The sequence below is a fragment of the Giraffa tippelskirchi genome, chromosome 4 (genome assembly GCF_054371585.1).
Source record: "Giraffa tippelskirchi isolate mGirTip1 chromosome 4, T2T-mGirTip1v1.2.pri, whole genome shotgun sequence".
Classification (NCBI taxonomy): Eukaryota; Metazoa; Chordata; class Mammalia; order Artiodactyla; family Giraffidae; genus Giraffa; species Giraffa tippelskirchi.
This window is the reverse complement of record NC_137278.1, coordinates 205,660,590-205,673,028: the sequence shown is the minus strand read 5'-3', so window position 1 is coordinate 205,673,028 and position 12,439 is coordinate 205,660,590. Positions and strand designations below refer to the sequence as shown.

The following is a 12,439-nucleotide window of genomic DNA, read 5'->3' as shown; positions in this document are numbered from 1 at the left end:
GATAAGCACTCCACAGACAGTTACTTGAACTATTACGTGAAAGCACACAGAGCTAAGTTACAAAACTGGTGCACATCCAGGAATTATACCGTGAAGTCTTAAGAGAACCTGACCGAGGGCTGGTTTCTGGGCTGGCCGCAAGAGACTGTGTGATGACGGCTGCTTTCTTTCTCCTTGGGGTCTAATTAGAATCTGTGCCCATGCTGAGACAAGGCTGCAGAAACCCTGGCAGCCAGGTATGAGCTGCAGCCGCGCCCCGTGCCCAGCTGGACACTCCCGTGGGAGCTTGGGTGAGGAGGGGGTCTGGTAGGAGAGGAAGAGAGCCAGATCCTGGTTCCCTTGGAGCGTGCCAGCGCCCTCCCAGCCCCACCCCACTTGCGCCCCCGCCCCCCCCATCCTCAGGCCTCAGGATGGGCCCTGCCTGATGCATTGGGCAGTGCCAGTGCCGCAGGGCCTCTGCTTTGACGTCACCGTGGCAGCCACAGCTCACATTTCACTGATGGGTGGGCCAACCTGAAACTCGGTGTGGGCGTCATGAGGGTAGGGCCCACCTTTCTCCTCTCCCTGGGCTCCTCTCCACCCCTCTGCTCACTCGGTAAGGTTTGCCAAGGCCTGGCTGGTCTTCCAGGCAGCCCCCACCAAGAACCTCAGCCGCGGCGATTTCGGTTCAGGTCTCAGACGTCACCCAACCTCCGCAGAGCTTCGCGCTTTACAGAGCGCTTCTCACAGTCACTCCTGCCGCCCGCCCTCCCCGCAGGCCTGTGTGAGCTGCCAGTGTTTCCCCATTTCACATTTAACGAAACCGAGACTTGTCGTCAGGGGCACATCCGCGTCACGCAGGTGATCAGGCAGAGCCCACCCCTGGTCCCAGTTCTCTGCTTTTTCTCTCTGGTTGTTCTCTTGTGCACCCAATTGTTGAACAGAGGTTTGGTCATCTCTACTGGGCAGTGAAAACCCAGAAACAGTGGACACACGGGCCTTGTGCCAGAGAAAGCAGCCCATGTGGAAAGACGGTCTCCTGAAGAGCCGTCCCCATGGGCTGCGGCCCCGTTAGCACAGGGCAGGCCTTGTGGGGGGGAGGGCGGGGAGCAGGGTGGGAGCCCGGGCCCACCCCAGAACCAGGCTGGGGCAAGCCTGGGGCTCGAGCCAAGAATGCCCTCAGCACTTGGGGAGGGAGCCCCCCTTCTGTGCCGAGGTGGTGGTGGTGGGGATCTCTGCAGAGGCCCAGGAGGTCAGTTTCCCAGAAGGACCTGGGTTCCTAGAAACCAGCCTTGTCTTCAGCCCCTCAGGAGCCTGGGCCATAAAGGGTGGGGCCCCGCAGGGCTGCTGGAGGGGAGAGGAGGTGATGGGCTGAGGTGTCCCAGCAGGAGCGGGCAGGGCTGTGGGCATGCCCTGCCTGCCACATCTGGGCTGGAGTCAAATGGGGTCCTTCTCCATACCCTCTCCCCGCCCCCAGCCAGCACAGGACACTCTCTGTCTCTCCCTCTCTGGTCCCTGTGCCACATTTTCTTCGCCACCTGGTGCCATTTAACAAGAGAAATGGCATCACATTTTCCAGCCGGGGGCCTGGGAGCCTTCCAATGCTGGGGGAGCTCCATGCTGTCCCGGTTCCAGCGAGCTCAGCGGGGGCCCCGGAACCCTGAAACCCTGCCTCTGCCTCACAGCGGAGCCAGCCAGGGAGTGGAGGCCAGCGACCCTGTCCGGGAGCCGGTGTGACGGAGGGAAGTGACGGAAGGCCTGTCTTGCCGCCCCTGTGGTGCCCGGAACTGCTGCGGGGAGGGAGATGGGAAAGCCTGCCCTTGACTGCTCTCAGGTCCCACACTCGCAGGGAGGCCCCTCAGGCTCGCAGGCAGACCCCTCAGGCTCGGGGTGCCTCCGTTTCCTGGTTTCCTCATCTGTAGCCTGGGGTCAGGCCAACTGATGCCTCTCTTCCCAGCCGCTTGTGAGGACCAAGAGCGAGAAGCTGAGAAGCTGTGATGTTAAACAAACAAACAAACCCTCAAAGCTAACAGAAGACTTCTCAGGCTGGCCACAGTCATGGGGCGGTCACGTTGGAGGCAGTTACTGATGGTGGTCATGGACCCCTGGGCAGCAGGTCCAAGGTTGTGGGCAGCCCGAGGCTCCCTGAGAACACAGGGGAGGGAGGGGGCATCGGGGCCCGCCGCCGTGCGGAGGAGGCATTGAGGCTGTTCAGAGGGGCAGGGCTCACTCAGGGGCACAGGTTTCTTTGGGTCTTCAGGCCACCTGGTTGCGGGCAGCCCTCGAGTCCAGGCCCGAGGGGCTCAGGCTCTCCATAGAAGGCGGCCCAGACCCAGGCATCCCGGCCCCGGGCTGACGCTATTTCCCCTCCCCGCCCAGGAGGGGGCTCCGAGCCTGGCACCTGCGTCTCCGCCACCCCTCAGCGAGCAGAGGCAGGGGCGGCCTGGGGCTGTGGCTAAGACAGGGCAGCCTGGCCACAGAGGGGAAGTGATGCAGTGGGAAAGGACCCAGCCTTTGCGTCCCACTGCCTCGGGGTCTGCGGCCAACCTGCAGCGTGACCTGGGGAGACACACTTCCCATCCCTGGGCCCCGCGGCCTGGCAAGGTCCTCGAGAGGCTCCGAGAAACCCAAAGGCCAGGCACCGCACCTGCTGGTGTCTGGCCCACCACGCCCTCTGCAGAGGCGGCCCCGGGGGTGAGGGGTGGGGGTGGCTGCCTGGCTGTGCCCAGGGGTGTGGAGGGCGAGGTGAGCCAGGAGGTGATTGAACTAAAGCCCCGCCGCGGGGTGTCCCTCCCCAAACACACCTGGTGCCAAAGGGACCCTTTCCAGAAGATGCCTGCTCACCTAACCCCTCCCCCACCACCCTCGCCCCCCTCAGTCTCCCCTGGGGCTGTGAGCTTGCAAGCAGAGAATCATTGTGAAAGGACTTCTCACAGACACGGGGAGAGGCCCGGGGAGGCAGAGGGGTGGGCTGCGGAGCCCGGTGCACCCCGAAGCTGTGAGGCCCACTCGAGTGTGACCCTAGGGATGGGGGCTGGGGTCCCTGAAGAGCCGCTCTGGGAGGGAGAGCAGGTGGCCGTCCCTGGTGCCCGTGACCTGGGGACACCTCTGTGGTGTCGGCGGGGGGGTGCCAAAGACATCAGGGGGCTCTGGGAGCTAACATTTAGCAGGTGCTTGGTCTGACTGGGTAACAGCCTTGCCCAGCCAGGCTCAGAGGGGACCCCAGCACTTGGTCCTCTTCTGTGCTGGACTTGACCCCCCACCTCCCGCCCACCGCCAATGTCATCATCCAACAGAAGTGGTATGGAGGGACGGAGGCAGGACGGCTCAGGGCCCGAGGGACTGCCTGGCTCATCCCTCCTCCGGAATTTGCTTTGTTCTCTGCAAAGGAAGGATCACGAGGCCACCTCCCCCACAGGTCGAGGCAAGGGTTTCCAGGGCCAGGCCGAGGTGGGTGTGCACGCTGCTGTTTCCCTGGTTGCTGCGGCCAGTTGGTCCCCGGGCCTCGCCCGCTCCTCCCCAGACATCCTCGGGGTCACTCAAACCTCTGTCCTCCTGTTTCAAGGTCGCACCGGGCCTTTCCCAAGGCTCCAGTCCCCCCACCCCCGTCGCCCTGCGCTCCTGACGTTTCCTCCCCAGCACATCTCACCTCCTCACCTCCTCTGTTGGGCCTCCTCTGTCTTACTGTTGGGCCTGTGTCTCCGTGGTTCCCTGCTGTCGCCCCAGAACCTAGAACACTGCCTGACCCGTGGTACGTCTCAGGAATGGTCTCTCGTCTGTGCACAGAGTTGGCCTCTGCATTCATGCAGGGCCTCAACCCGCAGGAGGCCCAGGGCCAGGGACCTCCCGGTCTCTCCTGGGTGGTACCCTAAATGAGGCCTGGGGACAGCTGGCCCCTTGGGGTGGAGGGGTCCTGCTCCCCATCCGCCCCACCTGCCAAGTCTCAGCATCTCTGGCCACCTTACGTACCTGTAGGCCTGGCCCCAGAGGGTGGGGGACTCCTCTCCCTGTGAGGCTGAGGGGCCAGGTCTCCTTTTGGACCTCACATGGAGAGCCCACGTCCCCCAGCCTGGGGCCAAGCTGAGAGATCTGCTGGGGCTGCCCTAGTCAGGAAGCCCTGGACTGCACGTGTGTGAGTTGGTGGTGGGGGGAGGGATGGGGCCTTGAGGATAGGCAGAGGGGCCTGAGAGAGCCTGGGAAAGGACTTCCTAACTGCCTCATGGACAGGCATCCTCAGGGATCACTCCCACCTCTGTCCCCCTGTTCCAAGGTCTCACCTTGTGTAACTTGGATTCAAGGGGAGAGGGGCCCCGGGGACCTCTGGCCTCACCAGGACTTTGAACTGACCTCCCTGTCTCTCCCACCCCCTCCCCACGTCCAGAGGCCCCACATCACACCCCTTCCCACTCTCCCTGGTAGGAAAGGAGACTTTCTGGCAGTGTCCTGGCTGTCAGAGCTAAGATGACATCCGTTGGCCAAAAGTTTAGTTCGGGTTTTTCCATAATATCTTATGGAAAAATCTGAACTAACTTTTTAGCCAACCCAATACCCGAGCAAGGCAAACGAGGGCTTCCCGTAGCACAGCGGATAGGAATCCCCCTAGCAAGGCAAGAGACATGGGCTCAATCCCTGGTCCAGGAAGATTCTACATCCCGAGGAGTAACTAAGCCTGTGTCCCACAAGTACTGAGCCCTTGCTCCACAAAAAAGAGAAGCCGCCGCAATGAGAAGCCCGCACACCACAACTCAAGAGAGCCCTCTCACAGTAGCGAAGACTCGGTGCAGCCAAAAAATAAAGAAAGGCAAAGGGAATCACGACTCTGGGGGCCCTGGCCGCTGTGACAAAATGAGATGGAGTGAGAGAGAATTCCCCGGTGGACCAGCGGTTAGGGCTCCACGCCTTGACTGCCGGGACCTAGATTGGATCCCCGGTCAGGGAACTAAGATCTTGCATGTCATGTGGTTTGGCCCAAAAAAAAAGATGGCATGAGAAAGCCAACACAAGCACTCAGACTGACAGGTCAGTTCACAGCCCGTGGCCCCTCCCTCTATGAAACACAAAACCTGATTTTCTCAATGCGTGTACTTGAGAATTTAAGGCATAACAATAAGACTGGGATGAAGACTTCAACAAAGTGAAAACGGACCCCCTCTGGGGACCGCAGAGAAATGCCCCTTCTTACTCATCGACTTCAGTATTGTGTGAGGGTTTTTTTCATGAGAACATGTTCAGATATTACTCACAAAATTATAAATAAAACTAATTTTTAAGTAAAGAACACAGGCATCCCAGGTCTCAGAGTGCTTTCATATCCAGATCTGGGGACTGGGCCTCTCTGCCCCTGGGGCCTCCCCTCTCCACCTCCATGACACTGAGCTTGTCCACCAGGCAGCATGTCCTCACTTCCCCCCGCCCCGTCCTTGAGGCTTGAAGGGCACAGGCTACACTTCATGGTCAGCTGGGCACAGACCCCAGCCAGGGCCCCCCCGTAGGTGCAGGGTCATCCCTCTGCCCCTCACAGCCCCTATTTCCTCATCTGAAAAAAATGACATCATGATAGCACCTGTATCAGAACCAACGGGAGGGTGTTTTGGGGGGTATTTTGGGGGACACAGATCAAAGGAGACTCTGTTTTCCCTGACAGACTCAAATTAATCATATTAAAAAAAAAAAAACTCGGTGAATGAAAACTTGAGAACACTAATAGGTTCAATCAGAAGGGTTTTTCAGCAGCAAAGTCCCTAATTTTCTACTTGAGCATACATAAGTAATGATACCAAGTTCAAGTAAAAACTATCGAGAGGACGGGGACATTTGCTTGAACCACATTTGATTTTAGAAACTTAACTCCTCCCTCTTGGTCATATCTCACAGTTAAAAAGTGATACAGAAGGTGAATTTTAAAAAGTAATAAATTTGACTTCAGAGGATATGAAAAAAAGAATACATTGAGGAATAAACTTCTACCATACAGTCTGATGGTGAAATTTCTCTCTCTTTTTTTTTTTGTGGCAGCACATAGCATGTAGGATCTTAGTTCCCCGACCAGAAATTCAGCCCCGAGCCCCCTACAGTGGAAGCTCAGAGTCTCAACCACTGGCCCACCAGGAAAGTCCCGAAATTTCTTAACACCCAAGTCATCCAAACAGAGATTCAAGGTCTCTCCACTTCCCTGTTTAGGAAGCACAAGTGAAAAGGTTTGGAGTCAGGCCCCCGGCAGGCTCCATCCGCCTGTCCCCAGCACCTACCTCTGCAGGCACGCAGGAGGCGCCAGGGAAGCCTGTGTGTCCAATGAGGACCTCTTTCCCTCCAGGAGGCCTGCACCACCAGGCGCCACTCTCCCCGAATGGTCCGCGGCCCTGCCGGTCACCTCCTCTGCTCTCCACCAGGGTCAGAGCGGCCGCAGTAAGACAGAGGCCCAGGACCGCCTGTGCAGAGGTGGCTTGTGTACACGACCCCAGACCTGGCCCTCCCGTCCCCCAGGTATAGGTTCTCCCCAAGGTTCCTGAGACTCAGCTCCCTCTGCCCAATTGTCCAGCACCTAGCTTCAAAGAAGGGGCTGCCCAGGTGACACAAAGGTAAAGAGCAAGCCTGCCAAGGCAAGAGACACAAGAGATGCAGTTTCAATCCCTGGGTCAGGAAGAGCCCCTGGATGGAGGAGGGCATGGCGACCCACTCCAGCATTCTTGCCTGGGAAAGCCCAAAGACAGAGGAGCTGGAAGGCTGCAGTCCATGGGGTCGCCAAGAGATGGACTGAGCACACACATGCAGAGGTTAGAAGAGATGCCTGATGCTATTAAGGGCTCGGCCATCCCATGACTAACAGGTAACAGCGGCATCAGTAGTGACGGGGTGGGGAGGGGGACCCAGTCCTAGTTTCACCCCCGCCCCTCTGCCCCCTAGGAGGGCCTGCCCTGGCTCCTATGCAGGCTCCTGGCTCCCCCACCCCCTCAACACACACCCACACTCACACCCACACCCCCGCCCCAGACCCACTTCTCCTTTGCAGTTGCCCCACCGCCTACACCTTCCTGCCACGGAGTTGCTGGCCCGTGGGCAGGAGTCGGAGAGACAGTGGGCCCCAGGCTCCTCAAGGCCGGCCATCTCAGGGTTTCCAGAGCGAGAAACCTGGGTGGGGGCTAGCCCTGCTCCCCTCATTCCATAACATCCCCCTTTCCTCCGAAACAACTGCTGGCTTGTTCCCCGGCCCTGGGCTGTGGTGCCAGCCTCCTTGCTGCGCTGCCCACCCTGGCCAGGCTGCAGCTCCACAACAGCGGGCAGAGGGTCCCTTCGAAGGCACAGCTCAGAGAATCTCACCTACTCCAACACCTCCTGGGGCTCCTCACCACCCCCCAGGGCCTGTGGCTCAAGGCCTGGCCCGGCCCATCCGCAGCCTTGGGCCCCCAAGGCAGTGGCCAAGCCAGTCCCCAGGGCAAGCTTCCCCTTGCCCCTCTCTTGCTTGTGAGCTTGTCCGTCCCACTTTCTGTCTGGAAGGTTTCCCTCCTGCTTGAGCCGCTAAAGATCTACTCCTGGCCCTGAGCCCCCTCCCTGCCCCCTGGACAGTTACTCTTTCCTCTGGGCACCTCCAGCCCTGAGTGCTTAGGGGTCTGGTACGGCCCACCACGAGGGCAACCAAGTCCATGCTCCTTCCTAAGGCTCTCTGCTAGCCCCGGCCCCCCGCCACTCCAGGTAGGGGGTCTAGCACCTGTCAAGGCCAAGGGGGCTTGTGTGTCTGCCTGAGACTCGGTCCGACAGACACAGGTGAGGGGCAGGTGGGGCTGCCCCAAACACTAGGGAGTCAAGACAGACAGGAGGGGCCTCAATGAGACAGCAGGGGTGAGCAGGCCTGAACACACACAGCCCCGGGAAAAAGAGGTTGAGGAGGGTGGGCTGCCTACCGCCTCCTGGGCCTTGGTCTGTCTATCTGTCTATCTGTTGGTCTGAGTCTCCCTCTTGCTTCAGAGCTAGAGACCGAGCTGTCCCTGGACCCACCCCTTCTATGCACTCCGTTCCAGCCGGTGCTCAACAGGCAGGTCTGACTGGGACACTTGCTGCTGAAAGCCCTCCATGGCTCCCCAGTGCCCTTGCAGCCAGAATCCTGGCTTCTCTCAGTCAAATCCCGAGCCCCGCCCTCTGGTCCCAGCACTACCTGGCCTTCGGATTTGGCAGAAGGCCTTTGTTTACACTGCCTTCTCCAGTGGATCTCACTCCATCCAGCAAACACCTGCTCATCCTGTCCACAAAGTTGTCCTGTCCACGAAGTTTCCCCGTCCCCTCCGTGGGGATCACCTTCAGTGATGCTGTGGCCAAGAGGCACTGCCTCCCCCATCACCACCTCCTAGTGCAGGAGTCCCCCGGGGGCCTGGGAGAGTGTGGGCGCCCTGGTGGTATTTGACGAACCGACCAGCGCACTGCCTGAGAAGGACAGGAGAGCTCCCCGGAGGAGGAGGCAAGAAGGGGAAGAGGGCTGGTGAGGATGGCCTGGGACTACAGGCTGGCCTTGGAGGGCAGGACTGAGGAGGCCACCCCAGAGCTCTGTGTCCAGCTTAAGGGGCCCATCCTCTGTGCCCCAAGATCAAGCCCCTGGTCCCAGTCCCAGCCTGATTTCAGTGCCCAGAAAAGAGCCCGCCCCGTGGTTGTCTAGGGGTGATGGTTGAATGGAGAAACCACAGAGAGAAGGTCTGGGGTGCTGGTCCACGGGCTAAGAGTGGTCCCACTCCAGCAGGCAGGAGGGCGGGCTGGGGCGGAGTGGGTGGCGGCCCCGCCCGGTTTCCTCCCCGCGGGGCAGCAGAGGCCAGACTCGGTCCCCGGCGGGCGGCGGGAGTGCCGCGCAGAAGGCTAGAGGCTCTGGCAGCATGCAGCGAGGGCGGAGAAGCCTGCGGGGCAAGGACCGGCCGGCACCCACGCAGTGCCTACAGACCCAGTGCTTTGACCCGCTGGTCCGCAACTGTGTGGCCTGCAGTCTCCTCCGGACGACGGAGCCTAGACCGGGTAAGAGTCGAGCCGCACCAACGCATGGCGCGCGCGCGGGGCAGCCCTGGAGCGGGAAGGAGGGTGATGCCAGGAGTCGCAGGCATCCCCCCCGCCCCCGCCGCCGCCCTGTCCCAGGACGAAAGGAGGAGGCGGGAGCCTCGGGTTAACTGGCGAGGTGGGGTGGGGAATGTGAGCCGGGGGCCTGGAGTGGGGACCAGCCGTCGGCGCGTGGCCCTCACGGCCCCCTCTCGCCCCCTCGGCCTGCGCTGCCCCGCCCGGCCGTCCTCCCCCTCCGCGGCTCAGCCTCACCTTCCTCCGGCCCTCCCCCTCCCCACGCTCCCCTCCCTTCCGCCCCCTGCTCCCCCTGCCCGTCCCCTCCAGCAGGCGGCCGGAGCAGCCTGGCGCCCAGGACCGCGCTGCAGCCGCAGGAATCGGTGGGTCCGGGGACCCCCGCGGAGGCCGAGGCGGCGCTGCCGCTCCCGGCGCTGCTCTTCGGAGCCCCGGCGCTGTTGGCCCTGGCGCTGGCCCTGGCCCTGCTGGGGCTGGTGACCTGGAAGCGCCGGCGCCGGCGGCGGCGGCTGGGCGCGGCGGTGGCCCCTGAGGCTCCGGAGGCCCCGGAGGTCCCGGAGGCCCCGGACGGAGACCCAGACAGTAAGTTCCTCGTCCAGGGGACCCGAGAGGGCTGGGGGCCGTCGGAGGGGAGGCATGGCCCTCGAGGGGTCCGAGGGGGGCTGGGTGAAGGGGTAGGGATGGTTTGAAGGAGGCAAGGCCGAGTGAAGAGAAATAGTCCTGCCAGAGACCCCCCAGTCCAGGCGAGGGACACAGCTCTAGCGTCCCAGACCTGTGTGAGGAAGAGACACAAGGCTGGGGAGCCCAGTTGAGGGAGGAGGGGGGGTGGCCTGTCCTGCCCTCTCTCTGGGACAGCCAGACGGTTCCATCTCTCCTCACCCTCTGTCAGCACTGGCATTTTGCCAGCCAGCTCTAGAAACTTCCGGTCCTGAGGGCCCATCACGTGCCACCCCTCCCCACCCCACCAGTGGGGCTTTATCAACTGACTTCTCTCCCATCAGTCAGAGGGCAGTCCCTCCAGGGAGGCTTCCAGAACAGGGGTTGGGGATGGCTGCCAGCCACTGACCCTGCACCACCCGCAACCCACCCCTCCGCCTCACCCCCCGCAGAGCCCCTGGACGTTGACACCACACTCTCCCCTGGAACCCTGGATGTCACAGCTCCCATCTGGCTTCCACCCAGTGAAGACCCAGCAGCCACCCCACCTGCCCACAGCGTCCCTGTGCCAGCCACAGAGCTGGGTTCCACTGAGCTGGTGACCACCAAGACGGCCGGGCCTGAGCTACAGTAGTGACCGAGGAGGGCAGGAGGTGGCCCCACCCTCTCTATGGGCCACCAGCCGGACTTGGAGGTTGAATTCAGTTCTTCACCCCGGTGCCCACTGTCCCTTCTGGGAGCCCACCTGCTCCCCAGCTAACCCTGCAGAGCTACAGGCACCCAGACCACAGGATTTGGACTGCATGGCATTGTATGGCATGTTAGCATTTGGCTTAAACTCCTACTGGGCTGCCCAGGTGGCGCTAGCGGTAAAGAATCTTCCTGCCAATGCAGGAGACATAAGAGAGGCGGGTTTGATCCCTGGGTTGGGAAGATCCCCTGGAGGAGGAAATGGCAACCCACTCCAGTACTCTTGCCTGGAGAATCCTGTGGACAGAGGAGCCTGGCGGGTTACATTCCATGGGGGTCGCTAAGACTTGGACATGACTGAGTGTCTGAGCACAAATACACAAAATAAACTCATACCATCTGTCATAGTCCTCAAAGGTCATGGCTGAGCTCTGTGCTTTTTGAGTGGTTGGGATACTCTGAGTAGAGTTTTTCTTTAAACTTGGGGAAACCACCATAAACCAGAATGAATCTAGGCAAGCACTGAGTAGGAGGATGCTTAATTTGTAGCTGGGATGCATTTAATACTTGCTCTCAGAGCTGTCCCGCTTTTACACCGCTGCAAATGGCAGCACTGCGTAACCAACTGACCCGTTTGCTTTGGGATATAGTACAAGACGAGTTTAAGAAATAGCCTGAATTGTGCTGGTTCTTGGGTATCTGTATCCTAGGGTCACCCCTGAGCTTGGCCCAATCTGCTACGATCTGTGATGCCATTTTCACCCTGGTGGCAGCTTCCAGAGCCCCAGGCTCACACTTGGGAAGAAGTCTAGAGCCTGTGGGGCTGGACTGCAATTGCACACCAATGGCACGCTGACAGCATGTCCATCAGAGACCACCCGGAGTCCTCGCAGCCTCCGGGGCACATGCAGCTGTATACAGGGCAGGGCCCAGGACCTGCAGGAGGCTCCTTAGTCAGGAGGCCAGGGCAGGCCTGTGGCCTCGAACCAGCTGGACCTGATGTCTTTTGAGTGCCCTTCACTCTGTGGCCTGTCTTCTCCAAGTCAGGTATCCACCACCCCAGTGGAACTGTTCCTCTGACCGTGGTGCCCCCTGCCCTGGGGCCTGGAACCAAGACCCTCTCTCCCAGTTCTGGACCATGCTGTGCACTCAGTCAGCCACTGGCTTTCCTGCCGAACCTCCTGTGATCAGGAGGGTTAGATCCTCCTGACCTGGACTCTAACCTGGACTGTGTCCTTGGAATTTGTTACAGCTTAGTATCCTTGGAAGGGGCAAGAGATTGGGAAGTCAAAAGATGGTATTCTGAGTACCATGTTGTCCCCCTTGTAGGTTCTTGACAATATTATTTTCTCTTTTGGGGGCCATGCTGCACGCCTTGTGGTATCTTAGTTCCCTGACCAGAGATGGAGCCAGGCCCTTGTCAGTGAGAGCTTGGAGTCGTAACCCCTGGACTGCCGGAGAATTCCCACCTTGACCGTGTTCTGTTCCATGCATCAGTTGCTCTCTGTCCATCTGTCCCTGACCTGCCCATCAGAGCTGCCCCAGTAGACACCTGCCCTTCTGGCCCAGCCCTTTCCCAGCTCAGAAGATAGTCAGCAGCCAGCAACGTTTGGTGCCCCCAGAACCCAGACAGCCACATCTGAGTCTCTTCTCTCCATCCTGAACACATCTCAGATGCCTCCCCCCATCCCCCCGGCCACCAGGTGGCTGAGGTGAGGTCAGAGTGAGGGCTGTAGGCAAGAGGGTCGGGGACAGGCCCAGCATGGGCCCAACTTTCCATTTCTCTGCATCTCAGAGTTGGGGGAGCCTGAGCTGTTCTCGGCCACCCTTGTCTCCCTCCCCACCTTTGCTACCACAGCCAGGGGGGTGGGCCCTGGTGGCGACACAAGTGGGTGCAGCCCCCTGGGGCCCAGACATGCAAACCTCTGGCACCATTGTGTCCCCACTGAACCCCTAGTCCAGTCTCAGTTTCCTTTTCTGAAAAGTGGAGGTGGGGGTTGGATGCAAAGCTCTCCTCCAGGACTGTGGCCCTCCATGGACTGGAAGGAAATCTAGAGGATCCCCACTCCTC

At 60.4% G+C, this 12,439-nt stretch overlaps 1 protein-coding gene across 4 annotated transcripts; it reads left to right on the top strand.

The window, feature by feature from the left end:
* The first annotated feature begins 8,781 nt into the window (after positions 1 to 8,781).
* On the top strand, positions 8,782 to 11,730 carry TNFRSF13C (TNF receptor superfamily member 13C). Of its 4 annotated transcripts, none has more exons than XM_081587296.1 (3): positions 8,782 to 8,970; positions 9,337 to 9,603; positions 10,131 to 11,730. In XM_081587296.1, exons 1-3 carry the CDS (start codon positions 8,835 to 8,837, stop codon positions 10,310 to 10,312), a joined length of 585 nt encoding a protein of 194 aa, XP_081443422.1. In that variant the 5' UTR covers positions 8,782 to 8,834; the 3' UTR covers positions 10,313 to 11,730. The 4 variants fall into 4 exon arrangements, with proteins under 4 accessions (XP_081443422.1, XP_081443421.1, XP_081443420.1 ...); XM_081587295.1 differs by having other exon boundaries at positions 9,334 to 9,603; positions 10,131 to 11,675; XM_081587294.1 differs by having other exon boundaries at positions 9,256 to 9,603; positions 10,131 to 11,675.
* Positions 11,731 to 12,439: the final 709 nt, after the last annotated feature.